The sequence below is a fragment of the Buteo buteo genome, chromosome 8, assembly GCF_964188355.1.
Source record: "Buteo buteo chromosome 8, bButBut1.hap1.1, whole genome shotgun sequence".
NCBI lineage: Eukaryota > Metazoa > Chordata > Aves > Accipitriformes > Accipitridae > Buteo > Buteo buteo.
Genome location: NC_134178.1, coordinates 11994895 through 12016598, shown reverse-complemented (window position 1 = coordinate 12016598; position 21704 = coordinate 11994895). Strand labels below are relative to the sequence as shown.

At 41.8% G+C, this 21704-nt stretch overlaps 1 protein-coding gene across 3 annotated transcripts; it reads right to left on the bottom strand.

Annotated features, from left to right (window-relative positions):
• Nucleotides 1-491: 491 nt before the first annotated feature.
• On the bottom strand, nt 492-21646 carry WDR4 (WDR4 tRNA N7-guanosine methyltransferase non-catalytic subunit). 3 transcript variants are annotated; one of them, XR_012651260.1, is made up of 12 exons: nt 21426-21646; nt 20741-20803; nt 19863-20009; nt 17498-17654; nt 16781-16893; nt 13546-13606; nt 12118-12216; nt 6260-6324; nt 5159-5324; nt 4525-4708; nt 3563-3632; nt 856-1022 (listed from the first exon to the last, which is right to left on the bottom strand). XR_012651260.1 is itself a non-coding variant. In XM_075033641.1 (11 exons), the coding sequence occupies exons 1-11, from the start codon at nt 21560-21562 to the stop codon at nt 844-846; spliced, it is 1275 nt and encodes a 424-aa protein (XP_074889742.1). In that variant the 5' UTR covers nt 21563-21614; the 3' UTR covers nt 492-843. The 3 variants fall into 3 exon arrangements, 2 of the variants coding, with proteins under 2 accessions (XP_074889742.1, XP_074889743.1); XM_075033641.1 differs by lacking the exon at nt 5159-5324 and having other exon boundaries at nt 492-1022; nt 21426-21614; XM_075033642.1 differs by lacking the exons at nt 5159-5324; nt 19863-20009; nt 20741-20803; nt 21426-21646 and adding an exon at nt 19150-19382 and having other exon boundaries at nt 492-1022.
• Between the last annotated feature and the right edge of the window lie 58 nt (nt 21647-21704).

Below are 21704 nucleotides of genomic sequence, written 5' to 3'. Positions count from 1 at the left end.
GTGATCCCATAAGGCTCTTACTGATAACTTTTCAAAAAGATGTATTCTTTGGCTAATTGCAACATGAAAGACTTCTTGAAAGAAGCAGAATGTACTCCAGGCTTTGCACATAGGACACTCAAATCGTTTTCACAGACACACCAGGATCATACTGTAACAGAAGGATCTTCCAATAACACAAAGTTGACTGACACATTTTACTTTTACTTTCCAGTGTATAAAATCTATTTTTGCACTTCTCGCTATAGAAATAAGCCACAAGTAAGAAGCAATGGATTAGAAGCTAGGCAGAATCCCTACCATATAAACTGAAGGTAAAGGGTAAAACCAGGGATGGTGAAGTCTCAGCTAAAAGCTTTCATATACAGCAGCAATTTCGCTACAGTCCCTTTCCCATAGTCAGGTACAGTAAGTTAGTTACATTAACTAACAGACCTTTTAAAAAGTTAAAAAAAAAAAGCCAAAACCCAAAAGAAACAAATAACAAAACAAAAAAATCACATCAACTTTAATCTGTGCACTTCCACCTGAAGAAGAAAGCCTGAACACAGTAGGCAAAAAGAAAATCCTGTTTCAAGGAAAATACCATTTCCAATATTCATCTATCATGCCTTAGAGATTCCTAGGACTGAACCACTAACACCTGTATGCTGCTAGAAGCTTAAGCATATCGTAAACGCATTATCTGCTGCAAGCAGTATCTTTTCATATCAGGCTACCTGAAAACCTGAATCTGAATAAAAGTTTAAACCAGTCTCCTTCCGTAATTCATTTTACATTTAAAAACAGTCCACAGTCAGATCAGATCCTTTCAGCAAGGCAAAAGTTACAAGCTAACAAGTGTCATAGCAATGATTCCCCAGTCTTCATCTTTTTTGTTTGTCCATTTGAACCACATTGCAGATCCTGCCTTTTCTTTTTCTGCTGCTGTAACCTTTCCTCTTTCCTCTGTAGGTAGGCAGCCATGTTATCAAATGAAGCCTTGTAGAGACTGCTGTAGTGGCTCTCTGCACCAACAAAACCTGCAATTGGGCAAAGCAAGAACACAAGACAAGTGTTATTTCCCTTAGCAGTCTCACTAATTACTTCCTGTACTGTAATTCTAGATAGTGGCATTTCAACTCATTTACTGTGGTCCTATCCACTTTACTTAATATCAGCATTTGCACTGTGTAAGACTGATTTGTGTTGGTAAGCATCTGTCCTGCATTCACACAGCCAAGCACAGCCCCCATTTTTAATTTCGCAGAGGCAAGCACCTGACATTCAAGCAAAGAGGGCACACAGCTCTTTTTACATGTTGGACACTTGCAGAACTTCAAGGTTCCTGTTTTAAAATGACTGCTGTCACCACTTGTTGTTCCCCAAGACTTAAGTGCTGCAAAGGGCATATGCTACTGAACTATGCTTAGCTAACTTGCCTCCTGGAGTATTAAAAGAAGCTTAAAGAAGTAGACTTCAAACAGTGATGTCCTACAACACATACACATTTCTAAATATCCACCCCAATGGTTCTGTTACACCTTCTGTGAACCCAGCATAATGTTCATCACACCATCTCCAAGACTGTAAGTTTAGACAAGTTTAACAGGGGAACTAACTACTTTCCAAAAAACCCTGAACAGATTGTTTCTGTAGAGAATACAAAATAAGACTAGTTGGCTAGGTCCACATTTCAAAAAAATTTTAGAGTGGTACCTGACAAAGTCAGTTACCTCTAGTTCTCTCTGTACTCCTACCTTTTCCCACTTCCCAAAATTCTCAATCTTAAAGGGCAAATGCAAGGAAATCCAGTATTTGCTAGGGTTTGGTCCTGAAGCTAGTGTGCTGCCCCACAGTAATGTACATACAACATCCCCTTGTTTCTTGGTACACAAACAAAACAACTTTCCCTCACTCGTACTCAGCAAAGCGCATGCCTTTACTTTTAAGGGTCTTGCACTGGCATAGTAACCAATTTATTGGCCTTTGGCCCTGGGAGAAATTGCATGCTGTCAGTTTGAATAGCCATGCTGCTCTCTACTTGATCAATCTGCACTAAATCTTGCTCTATCTTTTTCTGAGATCAGTTATAATAGAATGTCAAAGTGTTTAACGTGTACTTCAAGACTGACCTATGCATCTTAAATGCTACAGAATCATCAATCAGGTGAAACAAGTTTATAAAAGGACGATATACAGGCATTAAGACTGGCTTTAAACAATATAATGATCACCTTTTTTAAAAGAAGTAACTACCTTTTCAAGCATTAATTATGCACTAGCATAAGTGCTCATCAAGTGAGCCTGCCCTTACTAATTAACAATAATAGACCCTGTCATCTGAGCAGTCCTCCCTTCCCATCTGCAGATGCAGCCAGCTACCGTGTACCACAGTAATTTGCTACACTGGCTAATTATGCTCAGAATCTCTTCCCCTGCCTGCTCTTTTTACTTTTCTGTTGCTCATTTTCACTCAGACCTCATACTTCTAATTATCTGCCTGGCTGTAACTATCAAGTCTGCAACATCTACATGCAAACAATCTCCCTTCTAAAGGAGTACCTGACTTCCTCTTAAATTTCAAAGACTGTACCAACTTAATGACAACTTAATGACAGATACACCCTAAACCATCCAATACTAGATATTAAGGAGACTTTCCATTAGACTGCCCATTCCTGCAACAATTCCATCTATGTAGGTTAATCACCTTTATGTATGACCACCAGGAACAGACCAAGAGACCAGTGAGGACTGTAACACCTTTTTTAAGGAAGAAGGTTCCCAGTTTCGCAGCAAAGTACAGGAGAGACATTTCAATTAATCAACTCTCAATACATAACGAGACATACGCTAGCACATGCCACAACCCTTCTCTACCTTGCAGCCATCACTGCCCTAATTTCAGCTTTTAAATAAAGTTTGATGGTTTTTAAATACAAAAAATCCTGGAAACATAGGGTGCTTCTGAACTAGTAAACCATGCATTATTTTTCTGCCAGAGACTGGAGGTGGGGCAGAAATCAAGAACAAAATGAACCAGCCCTGACAGCAATCAATTTCATCCCTGATGATACCATCCAGGGTCACACCCTCCAGCCACAACAAGCTCCACATAATCTGCTTTGCCAAAGTGGACCCAAATGGCCCATCTTTACAGCAAAGCTGCTCCTCCCATGGCTATTCCATTCTTACTGTCTCTGCTGTACTTCTGATAAAGTGTCATGCCCAAGTAAGAGACAAGACCACAAACAACAGTATTCAATATTACAGCAGTAAGACAGACTCCAGCAGCTCTGTCATAGGGTGTTTAGATACAGCCCTGTGATAAGGTGTCTATGTAAAACAGCTATAATGCTGTAATTCCGATCTAAATACCTACACCATTTTGTTGTAACAGTAACCTGAACACAATTCATGATCTACACTAACTTCCATACCAGATGGAGTGATAAAACTGAGAAAACTGAAAGTGACTTCAACAGTCAGCTGAGCTGACCTGAACTCTGATTTTGCTCCTAAAAATTATGCTTTAGCTGTAAAAACTGCATTTCCTGGGCCTCTAGGCCAAATTTCTCACCTTCAAATACTGTCCAGTTGTCTTGAAGATATTTTGACATCTTCTGTAATCCTTTGTCATCAGTTACAGGCTAGGAAAAGAAGGAACATTGCATGATATTTTGGGAATAAACAATCTCATATTTCACAGCACACTGAAAAATGCAACAGTTCTCACATGAGTACAGTGAAACGAGAGCAAGTGTAAGCCCTCCACAATGTCTTTTAGGCTCCTTTTTTCCAGGACTGCTACAAAAACCTGGCCTGAGATCATGTGTTCTGCTGGGCTTTGTGGCTTGAACGAAAAGAAAATGGATTCCCACTTACTATCTGTGAGGAAAAGGAATATCATGAGGAACACAAAAAGGTCAGAGAAAGTTTTATTTAAAACCACTTCACAACTACACCATCATTAACTGGGGACTTATAAGAATAACAAGAGAGTTTCCAGTTGTTTAATAGGCTATTACAGAGAACTTGATAGCACATCCCTCAAATTTGACTCCCTGTTCTCAATGAAAAAAAAATAAAAATCCCCTAATGCTTCCAGAATGCCTTGTCCCCCAAAGGATCCCTCGAGAGGCAGGCACAGGAAAGGCTGTGTGGAAAGCATTCTTGAGCAAAGCACAAAGGGATTTTGTTGTTTTGTGTTTTTTTTAAATAATCAAGTGTAGCACACAGAAAGCACAGGCAATGGTTTAAAGTACTGAGTGCAACAGCTGACAACTACTCTGTCTGATCCTGATATGCCAGATGTTAGCTTTACCAGAGAAGAGACTGGTATTCACGACAAGCTCTCAGCAGCTTTGTGTTATACACAGGTGAGATAAGTAGAATGAGATGTGTATCTACGACTTTTATTCAGTCTCAAGACATAGAGAAGTGTGCCATTTAGCTTTCATGGAACATAGTTTACTCCATTTTTGTTATGGCCTCAAGACAACACAAAACATTTAGGATGTTAGCATAACAGAAGTTATCTACCTTCCACTGTCCATCACATGGTCTGTACAATTGAAGAGGAGCTTCACTGTCTTCCTCCAAAATCCATAGATCTCCCGTTTCCTCAAACGCAATGTCCCAAACTTTATGTTTCAAAGAGATTTGCTGTCTGTAAACTAGCTGCTGGGCAATGGCATCAAGCTGAAAGATGTAGACTGTGGGAATACTTTTGAGAGGAAAAACTTAATTACTATTATAACCAAATCCACCTACAGCCATCACTTGTACAGCAAACTGCAAACACCCACTCTAATTCCAAACAGAGCCAAAGCAAAGTCATTAGGAATTGCAAAAAATACCCTAGCGCTTCAAGTGCAGTTTGCTTATGTGATCTGAGACAGAAGCTGTAAATACCTAACATGTCAAATGGCTTTTCAAGTGTTATATGAAAGAAAAAGCAGTCAACGCTGCCTTTTCTTTAAAAAAAAAAAAAAAAAAGGTAGTAAAGGGAATTTAATAAGGATTACTAAGGATTTATATAAGGAGTGTTGCATCATTGCACACTAACCTACAGGGCTTCACTTGAAAGAACATGTAGCTGAGCACCAGTCAAAATAAAACAGGAAAGGAATTACATGCCGGGGAGGGGAGGAGGGAATGAGAGGGACAGAAAAACCTTGACACGGCTGAAGAATAGGACTCCGGCACTGCACTCATCTCCACCTCTTCCATCAGCACTCGCCCCTCTAACAGCCACAGCCTCTACGTGCAGAGCTTCCCAACCTCCCTCAGACAGGTTCCCAGTGTGCCAGGCAGGACAGCTCAGCTCCCTCCTGAGGTGCCTACCAGGTCCACATGAGAGCACTAGTTAGAAACGCTGGGCTGTGGAGCTGGAAATAAAAGCCTGATGCAGAGCAGAGCACAGCCCCTGGGCCAAGTGACATGGGCATAGCCCTCGGCTGACATGGCTTCCCCTTCCAGGGCCAGTTTGGATGCCCATGCAGAAAGCCTGATGGGAAGTAGCTAAGGCTCCTTGCTCCGGTGAAGAGCAAGTCCACTGAGGGGACAGATTGCCGATTTTACTGTACAGTCAGCTCTGGTAATCTCTCCCTTTCCTGTTGGCAAGCTTTTGTCAGGAAGAACAGCCTCCTTGGCAGGCTTAAGGTGCTGTGGAATGAGAGGGGAAGAAGGCTTGTCCATCCCCGCAAGACATTTCCCTGCCAGTCGGATTTGTAAGGTTCCTCCTCAGTGCTTAGGCCATTCAGCTCCCAAGCACTCTCTCCTTAGGCAAACACGTACATTTGAACCCAAAAGTCAACATAGCCTCTCCACAGTTTTAAACTGAATCAACACTGTGGTTTTAAACAGAATGGCTGAACCCATTTACAGGAGCAGAATACAGTAACAGAAGTTTGGCCGCTCCATCGCCACAGCACCCTGAACAAAAACACACAGGTCAGGCACAGTGATTTAGGGAGACATCCTGAGTACTGAGCAGTGCATCCTAGTCTTGTGTTTCCTCCTGGGAGGGAAAGGCATCACAAAGTCTGCAAAACTTAACTAAGCCGGGTGCCCCTCGCACTCACCTCTGCACTCACACCAAGTACAATAAGGTCTCAGAGGCTCCCTGTGAGGCCACAGGCATGCCTGGGATGCTCGGAGACCCACAGTACCAACTGCTGCAGGCTAGGGGAAAGTTAGGACAGCCAACAGGGAAAGCTGCTCTTGCCTTTGCAGGAGCTGTGATGATTTTAGCCATTATTCCATTTATTCTTACCCATCACAAAGAACAGCAACATAACCACCTTGACAGCAGTAGGTTATTCTTGACACAGGACATTTCTATTAGGAAAAGAAGAAGAAACATCCTTGTAAGTTAAGACCATTTCTGGGCAGAAAATTCACATTCCATTTCATGTCTTAGCCTTTAAAATTTAGCAGATGTCTTAATTTACAGCAAGTTAAGCAACATAATTAGCTTTAAACTGCAGTCAAGTATATTTTTGTACCAGTGTTTGCTGTTTTATGAAGTTTTCCACGCTTCTCCCTTCACAGCCATCCAAACAGAGATCAAATGTAAAGGTTTTAGTGAACTACTCTTAATAGACAAACTAACAGATGAAGGAAAAGTACACCACCTTCAAATATTCTCTCCTGCACTGCTAATGGCAAAAACATCAACATTAAGCCTGCTCAGCCAGAATATCACACTAGCAGCTTAGAGATTATAAACACAAGCCATTAGCTGCTGTTATGTTTGTTAAAAAAAGAAGATAGTGATGCATAGCTAATATCCTTGCTGCGTTGTCTCTGGTGTTCTGAAGAACAAGGCAAGACTGCCTGAAGCCATTTTCCTCATTAAAATAAAAAACACACCAAAACAAAACAACAACAACAAACTCCCACATCCAACAACAACAAAAAAAACCCACGCCACACTCCTAATTTAAAAGATACATAGTTTTATCTGGAAGAGAATCAGAGAAATACCTTTGCCGCACAACCATACTACCTGAAATATATAGCAACTGATTTGAGGCTCAAGTGCAAAGCAAGAACTTGGGAGGAGCAGAGAAGCTGCAAGAAGATGCCCTAGAGTGCTTTTTCAAAAGTATCTGTTATATAATGTGAAAGACAAAACTGTAAAGCCAAAAAGGCTGGTTCGCAAGTATATTTTATAAGTAGCGATAACACCAGCACTTCTGATTAATAAAACCTTCCTACTAGAGAAGCAGTGAGCTATTCCCTTTAGGTCAGGGAAAATAGATCTTGACGCTCTGCTGGCAGAATTCAGATGCATCATGTCCACTTTCCTTCTACCCCCTTTCCAGGCTTCACCTCTTTCCCTAACACAACACTGGCCACTAGACAGAACCTCTGGTTCATCAGCTTAAGCTGAATTTGCGAGTAACCACAAGATTTTACCCTTTGAGCTACCAGCTGATGCATAGGCATTGTCAGGGTGCTTGTTTCAGAATTTTGCAATCAGTATAGGAAAGCAAAACAAGCTGTACAGCTTCTAAACATTCAAGTCAGCAAGTTTAATACCAGAAGCTAACTATTTTGTCAACAGTACATGATGCAACTACTAAAAGATAAACCAACTGCAGGAAAGAAATTTAATTAATTGTATAAATATAGCTGAAAACCAGGGTTACATAGTGCATCTCCAGCACATGAGGAAAAACAAAAAAATCTGTTGTGTGATACAATCTCGTGGGGGGGAAGCAAGAACAACAGCATGCACACACTTTTCACTCACATAATTGCCTGTTTGAACAGAAGAGGAGCACTTTATAAAAGACATTATCAAAAGGATGATATGTTTCAGAGCTCTTGAGAACAGATGGGACTAATTTCTTGCTACTCTGCAGAAATAATAAGTTGTTAGTCCATATTTAGCATTGGGACCCGGGACCCCTGTTTAACATGGACATAAAATGCTTATGGTTCCAAATACCAGGTAGGACGAGTGGGCTAAATCTGAAAGGTTCTCTGTAGCTAATACATCTAAATGTAGTTATTGCAGTATGGAGCCACTTACACCACAGATTCAAAGTAGAACTGACAGCTCCTATTGTAAACCACCAGTGGGTTCTTTAGACATTTAAGGGAACAAGCCAAGACATATATATATATTTTAAAAAAATCCAAACCTCTGATATTTATTTCTAATAACAAAGCTCTGCCTCTCTCATGACAAACATGCAGGGAAAGTGTAGCGATGGGAAGTGCCACCTACACAGCTGAGTGCTTTGTCAGAGAGACAAAGGGTTCTGTGAACTTGAAGTATGCAGCAGCTCTCCCCCACCCTCACTGGGGGAGGGAGGTGGCAGCTTTTTTGATTTGAACCAAGCGTTACTCACAGCTGGATGGAGACAGGAAAATACATCTTCTTTGCAAGCTCTTTCCTCTCCATGTGTGGGTAAGTTAACAATCAGCCAAGTGAACGCAAGCCCCAGAGTAGTATCTTGTTCAAGGACAAGCCTATGAAATCAGTTAACTTAAAGAAGAGCCACAAGAGCAGTCTGTGATAAACAGATGTTCAACTAATACTCTCTGACCTTATTCAGCATTTATATGACAGTCTTATCAGCCTGCCAACACCTTAAAATTAACTTTTGATGTCCTCTGTAAGGAGAGGTGACCCTATGAAAAATTAATGTACTGGAGCACTGGGGTAGAGTTGTGCAATTCATGTGCTGGACTTTAAACAAGCTTCTGCCATCAAGAGGATCAGATGAGGTGAAAGCTCTGAAGTAGGAAAAATATTTATATAGCACTACAAAATTAGAGAATTACTCCCATTCTAGTGGGAAAATGAACTGAGGATCTGCAACCCATCAGCTGAAATGAATGCTACACTGCTCACAAACACTCCTACATTCCCAAAAAAGACACATATTCATCATCTGCCAAGCAAAATAAGCCCACATTTCTGTGCTCACATAACCCACCATTACTGATGATTCCATTATCATTGTGCTTCAAGTTGTGTTCCAAGCTTCAGTGCATTCACAGTGGTTATCAACATTAAAAATGAAATGCAATGCAAAAGAAAAGAAAAAACACTTATGTCCTCATCTGATCTTTGGTTGCCAAAGTCATTTACAGACAGCATGCTGTCTGTAGGTTGTAGTTACAACCTACAAAGTGCTGACTCAAGAGATTTTCCCCTTAAATTCAGACTGTAAATGTCACACTCGGTTGTGAAGATGATCTTTGATACACCTGGATGCACAGCATGGCTAAATACTACCACCAGACATCATCTCTGGCATTTCTAGCATTGTTATGCCAGCAAAACCCAAGTCTCCTTTCCCCTTTGGTCCTGCTGGCCATCAAGATAGTAACTGTTCTAAAAGTAGTACATATTGACACCTGTGTAGCAATACAGCACAAAGGTGGCAATGCACCGCATTAAGGTTTACATCTGTCCTTTATCTCTCTGTAAACCCTGGGACACTGTCTGATCACTGTTCCAAGTATGTATGAAATCTGGAAGTCAACTGAGTCTTTTGCACCCCTCAAGCATTGTGCAAATTTAGTGTCATCAGAGACAGATTTTAAAACACCTGTAAGAGTGGGCAGTAAGCAGAATTTCACAGATTCAAGGAACAGGCCAGCCTGAGGCTTCTAAGACCACAGTTAGGAGACACATAGAGCAGTGGAGAGAAGAACTGCAAAACACTGCAGGAATAGTTTATTAACCACTGTGTTACATTTATTAACCCACAGTTTGTGGGTTTTCCCTTTCTGTCATTGCTTACTCACACCGAGGTAAAGCAGCTAAACAAAGATTCCTCAAACAGTCAAAGGGCACCCCAAATTTCTACTGAGAGACTCCATCAGCAAAAAGACTATCACATGGAAGGGGCTTCATCAGGTGTTATGACACAAGGCAAGTATTACTAAACTACATTTAAAAGCTTTCAAAAACATTCTAAGAGAGTTGGAGATAAGTTTTTAAATAGCTCTTGCTTGCAGCACCAAGTTTTTTTCCTCTAACGTGTTAGTTTATCCAATACTATGTTCAAGGTTTATTATATAAGTTAATATTTTTTATAAACTTGTTTGTAAGCAATGGAGTTAGGATTCAGTGTGAGATCAAGCACGTTAATTTACATGCAAACTATCTTACTAAATGCTAAGCCAGTCTAAGCAACAAGTAACATTTTGAAAATTAATATTAAGATTCTCCGCTTCACAGCTAGTTGCTTATTAGTCCTCAATAATCCAATAAAGCTAAAAGACCAAGTATTTTAAAATAAAACCATTCTTCTCTCCAAAAGAAATGCCTTGCAACATTACTGCAGACATGGATTCAATGTCTATCAAACCATGTTGTTTCAATGCACTCAATTCATGAGCTACTTTTGAACACAAAGATAAAACACTTGGGCTTTGAAACTCCCCAATCCACTTATTTCCAGAAGGCTATATGTGGTAAAGTAAATTTGTAGGTTTGCCTCAATGTTAACTATCCATTCCTCACTCAAATCCTGCTGCGCCCAGACTGTACGAGGATACCAGCCAGATGGGCTTGTCCCCCAATTTGGTACACCCATTTTTTTGCTTGTGAAAAAACCCAGAAATAGCTACTTCAAAGAGTTCAAGCACTAGACTCAAGCTGAAATGAGTCCGAGACCTTGTGAATGCGTACAAGAGGTCTCTGGCTCAGGTGTGCTTTAAAGTATACTTTCAAGTTCAGGAGCAGGCTAAATTGTCCATATATATACTACCCTGAACTCCTGCTAACAGGAACTCTAGGCCAAAACCAACATTTCCAGTATGTAAGCTTTGAATGCGGTGATGCAAGTGGCTGCCTTCTTGGGCTTATGCACGGACAGAAAGTTGCATGTTATTACTCCAACACAAAGAACAACTTGCTGATGTCTTCTACACAGAAGAAACCTTGAGTTGTCAGGTCTGTCCCTAGGACCCTGGTCTTCCCATAGGTTGTGCTCCCACTTCATTAACTAGGAATCCCACTAACAAGATCAGGCCAGACCTACATGTACAGCAAAGAATCTCAGAGATTCCCACAAATGGCTCCCAACTGCTGGGAGAGGCCAAGCATAACACACTTCGACTAACCAAAACCACAACAAAACACAAGGGAGGAAAGACAGAACTTTTCAATTCCATTTCAGCCTGGATACGAATTCCAGAGTGGATTTGCCTCAAGAGCCATGCATGGCTACAGGCTTCCCAGTCACCTAACAACTGGGAGACAGCTGTGGTCTTCAGAGAAAGAAGTGTTTTTAGAGATTCACATGAAAATAGCACCCAGCAGGAAGGGTGATAAGATGAACAACTCCTAAATGACCCAACAGATTAGCAGCTGGCTTAATATGATGTACACAGCAGGGACAAGAATGTGTACTGTTTCATTGCTAATAGGTCGTATGCCAATTCACGTGACAAGAAAGAACAAAACCAAACATCAGTTACTACCAGAACCACTGCTCACATCAGATTAGCATCCCAAATCACAATAGCACCCCAAACGCGTATGTATGACACCAGTCATGTACAGGCTTCAAGCTAAGGAGAGTTCCTGGGGTATTCAGTTTTCACATAGGACTCATACGTTTTAATTTTGGACACTACTCATCTTCAGAACAAGCTAAAGGAACAAGCCCAGTGTTCTGACTCCACCAGGCAGTACTATTGCAGATGACTGGTTACAAATGTTACAAAGCTTCTTTTTGCTCAGATAAATTGCAACTTTAACACTTGAAATTCTAAGTATTTTTAAAACTGGGTGAACTTTTAGATCTTTCCAGTGTTACAAGATATTTTCTGGCTAAGAGACAAAGTCACCTGTGTTTTTGGAAAAATTTTCTAGTGAAGGATTTGTCCAGTGTGCAGAACTTGTATTTGGGAAGAATTACAAACAGCTTCTTTTGGTCACTGCTTGGTACTTTTTAGAAATGTACAGAAGACACAGGAATGCATTTCAGGGACTTTCTTCCTTTCCTGAAATTCCAGGCTATTGTAACAGATTCTAGGTCCCACACAACTTCAAAACCCACCATCAGAAGGGAGGCACTCCTAACAAAATGCAACAAATCCATTTGGGAGTCACAAGGATCTGGAGGTTAGAAAAAGCACTAACACAAATGTGCGTACCTGGTCAGTTTTGGTTGTCTCAGGCCCACAGATGCTACTTAGATGACAGCAGTACACTTCTTCTCCGCTTTTGTACTCCCAAAGTCTCAGTGTCAAGTCCTGGACAGATGGAAGCAGACACAAGTCTATTAATAACAGCACCTCAGGCAAAGAGAGGCCACTCATGGCCTTCAGCTAAATCCTATTTCCCTGAAGAGCTTCCCACAGAAGCTGCTAAACAGTCACTTAGTTAAGACCTCGAATTGCAGATAAAGCATTTTAATTAACATAATTTTCCCCCTCCATTCTAAATTATTCAATCATGCTAACTTTAATTCTCCTTTTGAAGTGGAAATTGGGTAGCTGGAGGAGTGCATTTCAAGGCTGTCTCAAATAGCACAGTAATACATGTGCTCAGCGTTTTAATGGCCATTCTTTCAGGTTGCCCTTCTCTGCCCCTACTCTTGTTATCACCCAAATTGTCATTTGATTTAGTAACCTCCTGGAGAGAAGCTAGAGTCATCAAAGAGCATTTGCTAAGAATGAAATACTGCCTCACACAGCACTAACACTAGAGTTGCTTGAAGAATTAGAGGAACAAGAGCCAAGAGCCTTAGGGAAGCAAGAGCAGCAGCTGAAACCAAATGCTAAGTATTACTACGATCTTCACATCTTCACAGAAAACATTATTTGTTTCCTATGCAATTTTGGTAGTCTGGGAAACAAAGAATATTGTCTCCCTTCTTCTAGACCAACTCCATCTACTCACTCTGTACAGGTCGGGCACAAGAGCAGAATGCCATCAATTTAAGGAAAGGGCTGGTGGGAGGGAAAGGAGGGAACACTCACTTCTTCAGTTCTCATTCAAGCACTGTGTAGCACTGCACTGCAATCTCTGCACAACATGCACTGGACATACAATGAGGACATACAGACAAGGACATAATTCATAATTCATAAGTCTCCCAGGGGAAAGCAAGTGGGAGTGTGTAGAGTGAACAATTTTCTCATCTTAAGAGCTCTAAAAAAAAAATAAATCTGTGATTATAAGGCCATTCATTCTCAAGACACTGACTGTCATGGCAGGCTGGCATAATACCCGTTTGCTTCAAAGTTGTTTAATAGTCCAATGATTAAAGTTTATCTGTGCTCCAAAGCAAGAGTTAATGATGAAGAAATACTAAGGACTTTGTGATTCCTTCATCCCAAACATCTTAATAAGAAGCTAGCCTTGCTATAAACACAGTAAACAGCTCTTATATGATCTAGCAATAGAATGACTGAACACTGAACAGAAAGCTGAGAAAGGGGGGAGAGAGAGGGCATGCTGTAAACCATGACAGATTATTCCAAGTATTCCAAGCAACTTGCAGGAAACACAAGCAAACACTGGTTTTAAAGTCTAAATTTTCAAGAAAAATACTTTTTTGAAGAAATTGCAATACATACCCCAGAAGCTGACAACAGCAGATCAGGATAGTTGGGTATTACAAGTATTTTGCTTACAAACCTAAAGGGAAAGCAGTCAAAAGTTGAACTCTCTTGCATGACACTCTGGTCTTTACACACACGCAGTAAGAGAAAACACCAATTTTAAAGAGAACCTTATAATAAACAAACAAACAAACAAGCAGATTCTCCACATCAAGCTAATTAGGAGGAAGAAAAAAATATGTCTACAGTACTTAATACAGTGTATATACTACACAAACTACTGACTTTCTACTTAATAGAAAAAAAAGTATTTCCCCATCTGCACTCAAGGAATTCTACTGACTTCCTCCCGACTGAGAACATTGCCATTTAGACCAAAAAATGCCAATGGAGACAGATTTACTTGGGTAGCACATTCCCCTTTCTCAATTCATGATGCACATTAAAAACATGAATCAACAGATGCTTTTAAAACACAACAGTGATGACTCAGCTTTCAGAGTACCAGATCTCTCCCATCACATTTGGAGATCATTCAAAAGCAATCTTTACAAAATTTTAAAACAAACATGTGGCAATTTACCACCAGCGTCTACATTCACCTAGAAACCTTGTTTTTCAGAAGTATGTAATACTGCTGTGTCTACCACGACTTGTCTTTGCTGAGTAATGAGGACCTGAACTTCTGGAGCTCGTTATTATCTTAGAGCTCGGCAACTAAAAACATAGTGACCTGAGCAAAACATTACCTAAGTGAGACAGTCTTGCTTTTGAAAACAGACATAATTTTGAGGCCAATAAAAAAAGAAAGAGAAAAAAATAGAAGGAATAGATTTGGTCACTGTAATACAAACTTTCATGACAAAGCAGTAATGGCAGGTCTATGCAGGCATAATAGATCCAGCAAGAATCACCATGCACCCCGTTGAAAGAAGAAAACCCAGGAGCGTGAAACAAGGCAACAATTATAGCTGCTTTATGTAATCCTTTGCTTATTCATTCCTAATTTAAATACTGAATTTTTAAAAATATTTCAATCGATTTACACTAAGTGCCTTTCCACTCTGTGGCCGCTAATGAACTCTTCGTGCAGATACAACAGCCCCAGTTTAAATGTGTCCTTCCAACCATCAAGTTCTGTTCATTAGAAAGTACAACTGTGTGCACAGTAGGTGGAACATCAGACATGGCTCTGTAAATATGCTACAGAAACTGACCTGATCAAAGACTACTTAGATCTTTAACATGAGTAGTCTCTTGCTTTTGTACTATGCCAATTCTACACAGGTTAGACTACCAAATGATGTTATTAAAATCAAACTGACACTCCAAATTAATGTGTGTCCTAAATGCTCTATTAAAACACCTTGGTGGGCAAGTTTACCCATATCTCAAGTTCTCTAGTCACATCATCTTTCTTTAAGTCTTGTTTCTGATATAGTGAGTTGACTGTACCACGTTGCATCATCTTATGAAAGAACGTGCCTGGAAGGGTGTTATCCCCAAGTAACTCAGTGGCCAGACAAGCAGAATTACATGCATTCCCTGCCCTATGCAGGGTCATGTCTTCTCTGTTACCTTGTCACTGTGGACTTCAAAATGTAGCAGTGGACACACAAAAAAACCCTTGCATAACCCCCCAACCCTACTCAAAAACCCTAACAACTGACAACAACAAAAAGCCTTCAAAAACCCACCTCTATGTGGTTTTGTGGAAGGCAAAGGCAAGAGACTTTGAAAATACCACAATTCATAGACATTTTAAGCAGCAAAATGTAGGGGGAAAAGTCTTTTAAAAGTTTATTTGCCATATCAGTCTTCTTCATGGGAAAAGGACGACTGAAAAGAAAAGGGAAAGTACAGTCCCTCCTGTAGGCTGAAAAGGAAGTCCTGATAAACTGGCTTGAAGACAACCCCCATTCCTATTCCTAAAGAACTACCAGTCTCCTAGCAAGTCAGAGTACATCTGAATCACATCAGTGTAGCTAGCAGGTTGTTTTGCTGCCTTCCACTCTTTAGATCACTGTAATTAGGACCTTTACTTCAGGATGGAGGAGAAAGGAAAGGAAGGGAAAGGCAAGATCATCCTTCCTGTTTTGATGCAGAGTGAACCCTACGTTTTACTGGACTTCGTAATACAGCAGCACATCATCTTTTTACAGGGATATCGCCTATGATCCACCTTCCACAGATCCTTCTATTTGCCTGAGTGTTCCTTCTCATAGCAATAGAACCAATCTCAAGTAAAACACCAAGTCCCTTTTCTCAGCTACCAGAAAGGCCAGGTAACTACATTAAAAAACGTGATTCCTTGAATCTATTTTATGGGACCATTTTGCACCCTCTAGCTCACTGCAGTCTAATGTCCAGGCAGGAAGAGTGCTCTATCCTTCCTATTGATACAGCCAGGTTTTTCTGCATTACCACAGAACCTCCAAGTCTGAGCTCTGCATTGAGATGCCATTAGATTAGCGTCTGTTCAAGCCACAAAGACTTCCTAAGATTTCCTTTCCTAAGGCTAAGGTAGGCTCCATCCTGAACTAACAATCTCCGGGCTTTGGATTCTCTTGTGGCCAGCAGGTCGAGGGAGGTAATTCTGGCCCTCTACTCCACTCTGATGAGACCCCACCTGGAGTACTGTGCCCAGCTCTTGAGCCCTCAAAACATGAAAGACATGGACGTGTTCAAGCGGGTCCAGAGGGGGGCCACAAAAATGATCAGAGGGATGGAACACCTCTCCCTATAAGGACAGGCAGAGAGAGTTGGGGTGGTTTAGCCTGGAGAAGAGAAGGCTCTGGGGAGACCTTATTGCAACCTTGCAATACTTAAAGGGGGCTTATAAGAAAGATAAGGACAGACTTTTTAATAGGACCTGACGTGACAGGACAAGGGCTAATGGTTTTAAACTAGAAGAGGGTAGATTCAGACTAGATATAAGGAATTTTTTACAATGAAGGTGCTGAAACACTGCAACAGGTTGCCCAGAGAGATGCCACATCCCTGGAAACATTAAAGGTCAGGTTGGACGGGGCCCTGAGCAACCTGACCTAGTTGAAGATGTCCCTGCTCATTGCAAGGGGGCTGGACTAGATGACTTTTAAAGACCCCTTCCAACCCAAACCATCCTATGTTTCTGTGATTCCAACACAGACCTAGCTGTTGTTTAATATGATTTGAGGAGACAATCATTTCATCCACTGAGGCACAGTGAAGACCGGCACACAATAAATTCTGCACACAACAAACTTACTCTTTGTGTCCCAGACAGTAGGATACAATATTATGAGGAGCCTTTGCCAAGCTGACTCTGATCTTCTCATCTCTGTCCGCAGTTAGGATATACTGGTCATCAGGACTCAGTGTCTGTTGGTAAAGGGAGAGTTATAGTGTCCAGTAGTTCAATGTTTGTTTTAATATAATTCTTGCTAACCAGGAAAAATAAAGATAAACAGTAAACTATCTGTTTCTCTTGACTCTGAATGGCAGGTGCAAACATTAAGACACGCTTTTCCCCTGACAATGAAAGCATAAACCTTTACAACAGTAACTTCCTCGCTCACTAAGACAAGTGACACTGACTACTGGGTTCAGTGAAAGCTACTGAGCTCCAATGGTACAGGCAGAAGTCCCACTGCATCTTAAGAAGAAAGAAACTTATCACATTGAAGAGCCCAACTGACATGACAGACTGGGTGAATTCCCATATATATTCCACCACCGAGTCTTCTGTGACTGTAACATGAAGACTTTTTGAACACTCACACTCCTAGAACAGATAACCCTTTGATAAGCCTGTTTCTTTACCAAACTCTGCAGATACAAACTCAGTAGGAAGAAATCCAGACCACATACTTCATTTATATAAAAAAAACAAACCCCCAAATCTAGGACAAGAGCAATGCTGAAAGACCCAAACACAAGCAGGAATGCAGGTTTGTACACTAACTGCAAGGAGGCACATACTTACCACATCCAATAGCAGAGACAAGTGACCCAGCTCAAGTTTTCCATCTGCTTGGGGTTCTGTTATTGAATAAGAATAGACATCACCAGATTTGTCTGCAACCAGAATCTTATCCTCTGCAGCTGTGATAATCAAGGAAGTACATCTCCTGCTCACAGACCTGAAAGAAAAATGGCACAGTTTGAACAGCTCTGGATGGCAGCTTCAGCAAGCCTGGATTCAGACCCAGTTAAACAGACAAAGAGACTGGACAAAAAGCTCTCAGATGCAACATTCTTGAAATGGCAGCAATGAGAATAACGTTAAGGGAGGGTATGGGACTGAAATAGCACTTTTGAGACCTATTAAATGACTAAACTATGTAATAGCAAACATCTGGGGGGGGGGGGTGGAAAAAAATAACGGAGAGACCATTAAAGTTGCATGCCTGCATTTTGCTTAGGTACTTTCTCAACAGATCATTTTGCCTCGGCAGCCTGCCAGTACTCTAAAGAAAGCTGGTAGACTTTCTCGCACTCTCCATAATAAAAATACAAGTTAAACACGTAGGAAAGAGAAGACAAGGTAGTTCTCCTAGTAAAAGTCCTTTGCAGCAACACATCTACAAACTGTGTTGAAACTAATTCTCCAGTTGCCACTTTGTACTGTAAAAGGAAGCCCTTCCTTGTGAGCCTCAAGGACTCCTCCTCTCTACATCCAGTCAGAGCACCACACTCTCAGGGTATGGTGTCCAGGCAAAGCCCTGAACTTGAACTCTGAGTTTCCCTCATCATCTGCCAGTATCATATAGTGCCACTTGCCAGTGTAGCAGGTAACAGTTTTCTTACAACTTTTCAGATAAACGTAGGGCCATACATGTCAGAAAACAAGTTTTAAAAAAGGTTTAATCACTTAGTCTGGAGAATGCTTCTGCAACTTAACAGCTATTGTTATTACTGTTATTCTTTTCTTTTCATAACACCTGTTTTTCAAACCTCTCTATGTCCTGTGTGTTAACATAGGACTGCGGACACCAGGGATCGTAGGGAATGGACATTCCTATTCACCTACTCTGAAATTCAGTGACCGTCTGGTGGCAAAAGAACAATATACTGTACTTCAGGTAGGAAGACAGAAATTCTGTTACTTTTTAGTGACTGTTTAAAGGAACACCGTAACAATGGGAAAACGTATTGGACAAAAATGCCTACTAACAAATGGCAGGCTCAGGGAGCACAGTTTCAAAATAGGTTACCTTGCCAACAAGAAAAAGTCTTGCTCCAAGTTCACTGTACTGCCTTTGATCTTAAACACAAGGATTCAAAAATTCCCCTTGTCTGAAACGAGCTAACTACAAAAGCTAGCACCGCATGAAAACTTTTATACAGTGTGCCACAAAACACCAATGCAAATTATATAGCTCAACTTTGGCATTCTTTTTTTCACACAGAGGCCCTTTTGCCTGTATTCCCAGTTTCCTAACAGGAGGTAGTGACATTCCCAAAAAAATCGCACTGCTGTCCTAGTTCATCTTTCAGCAGAAAACTGCATCAAACAATTACCCAATGGCATATTACAGGCAAGGCAGCAGGGAAGACAGAACGCAGAATGAACAGAATTTGCCGTTTCTGGTTTTGTCAGTGATTACTTACTCATTACAAGATTGGTTAACTCACCAAAGGTCCATCACGTACCCTACACACACAGCCAAGCTGACAGAGACTCCATTTCGTTTTGCAACCAGAGCCTCACATTTGTCAGAGACCACCAGAAGCAGAGACATCACATGCTGAGGTACTTTCTCAGGAAGGCCTTCATGGTCCTCTTTTTTACAGACAATTGTCACAAGCAGCAGCAGAAAACTTGTAACTGGAGGACCTCTGGTGGACAGCTACAGACTGTTTTCTCAAGAGGACCGTACTACAGAAGGAAACAGTTGGCAGCATCTCTGAAGATATGCTTTTAAGAGAGTTCACAAACTCCCCAAAACATCTTCTCCAAATCAACAGAAACCAACAATGTACCCACTAAACTGCTGAGCATCACTCTTACGGGCCCAACCTCAGTGTTCACTAGGAGTGGGTAAAGTTTCGGTTCTCAAAGATGCAAATACTGTCTTCTGGACTAAGAAAAGAGATTATCCTTTCCTTGGCCAATGATATAAACATGTGCACTCCCATCCTTGGTGTGGGGCATACCACACATCACTTCTTGACAAATATCTTTGAATTCCCAAGAACATTAAATTTGTTTGAGCAAGAAGAAAAAAAAAAAAAGAGGAAGCTTAGTGATAACAAATGGCAATATCCCAAGCACTACTATTTTATAATTCTGAATTAATCAGCTGTAACTCCATAACAAAGTGACATGCAACATCCTGCTTCCTTACCTGATGCTAACACATTCCCAGGAAGGCTTTGTATGGAACAGAATCAGACGTTTGCTGTCATCTGTCAAGGCAAAATAATCTCCTGATGGGGAGAAGGCAAAAGCTAGGATGTCATCACTTCCTTTATCTGTTGGTTTTCCATCCTGCCTAATAGAAAGAAGGGGAACAACAGTTCACAATCTGAGAGTTACCGAAATCCTTAGGAGAAGGTTGTTCCCACACCACCAAGAAGGAGCATGAAGAACAAAGTACAACGCTAAAAGTTTTATTTGTGCTTAAAATGTTGAGCCAACTTGAACATTAGTGCAAAGAAAAAAGCCAAGAAAAAGGAAACTGATATAAGGTCTAAGCCTGCATCATTACCTGCTTTAAAAAAAACCAAAACAACCAACGCTAGAGTTTGTGCTAGCAGATCTCAACAAAAATTTAGGCGAAAACAGTAAAATTGGCTACAGGTAAAACAATGTCCAGTGGTTGACTTTAAACTAAGAAAAAAACTTTTTCAGGTTTTGAAATCTCATGACTTTGAGAATAGACCTGAAGGAGGAGTTATGTAACTGGTTTGGGGTTTTTTTCTGGCTTAGACGGTCTAATAAAAAATGCAGCATTCTCCCATAAATGTCTTGACCAAGAAGAGTTATACAGAATCATTGATTACACTACTGGTGTTTCTCTAAAAACGAAAACGGTGTAGAGTCTCCCCTCTACAAGAAGCAAAAAAATACATACATATATATCCATCAGGGTTAGCAAAAACAACCTAGCCATCTCCTGATCAAGGAGTTATCCCTAGACTTTATTACCTTCACTGCCACATAACCTCAGGAGGAGAAGCACCCTCCAGGAAAACAGCAGATTACCTAAGCAGATTTTCTCACCCTTTATTTCCTAAGGTCTTCTTCTCCGCATTGATGCAATCATACACGAAGAGACTATCATCACTGCAAATAAAAAACAACAGACTAAAACCACAGGAACTAGAACCACCATGAGTTTAACTATGACGAGTATCAGCTCCTTTGCAACATGCTATTATTTCACAGTTATTTGCGCAACTGACCCCTATCTCGAGAAACCACCCCTGTGAAATGGGCTCCCAAAATGCTACGGACGCGGTAGAAGTTTACAACCTTGGCCTGTACGCACGTGCCGAAAAAAAATAAATTCCCACCTGTTGGCAAAGCAACGGTGATATTTTACTTTTGTCAGGCTTAACCTCTCCGTCACTAGCAGCCACCCTGTTGCTCACACACCAGTGACGCCCGTCTCCCGGTGCATAATCGCGCCAGAAACCCCTTAACGACTAAAAACCTTCGAAGCGCTCTGTCAGCACCAGGAGCGCACGCAAAGGCCCTGCCGGAAGGCGGCAGCAGGCCGAGCCTCCTCTACGTTCCCACCACCTTCCCCCCGACCCCGGCACTCGCTGCGGAAACCGCAGGGGCCGTACAGCGACCACCCCCCCCCCCCTCCCTCAGCGCTGGGCCGCGACCGGCGGGGCGGCCTCCGCCGCTCGCATCCGCCGCCCCGCCAGCGGGACAGGCCCCGCACCCGCCCCGCACTGACCCGGCCTCCCTGTACCGCGCCGCCAGGAGCCGGCTGCCGCCGCTGGCGGCCATCAGCGCCCCGCGGAGCGCCAGAGCCGGCCCGGCACCGGGACCGGGCCCGGGCCCGGGGCCGCGTCCCCCGCCGCCACCTTCCATGCGTCAACACCGCCACGTGCGCGCCACGGCGGGCGCAGGCTACCGGCGTCACGGCACGAGGCGATGACGCGGCTTGCGCGGCGAAAGGAAAGCCGCGGGGGAGAACCTGTGAGGGAGCGTCCGTCCGTCCGTCTGTCCGTCC

Excerpts from the sequence above, each read along its gene's own strand:
- WDR4 (XM_075033641.1), bottom strand. The coding sequence starts at position 21,562 with ATGGAAGGTGGCGGCGGGGGACGCGGCCCCGGGCCCGGGCCCGGTCCC. Across the intron at positions 12,217-13,545 it reads TGCTGTTGTCAGCTTCTGGG|GACTTGACACTGAGACTTTG; the intron begins GTATGTATTGCA and ends CCATCTGTCCAG. Across the intron at positions 6,325-12,117 it reads AGACAACCAAAACTGACCAG|AAATGTCCTGTGTCAAGAAT; the intron begins GTACGCACATTT and ends TTTTCCTAATAG.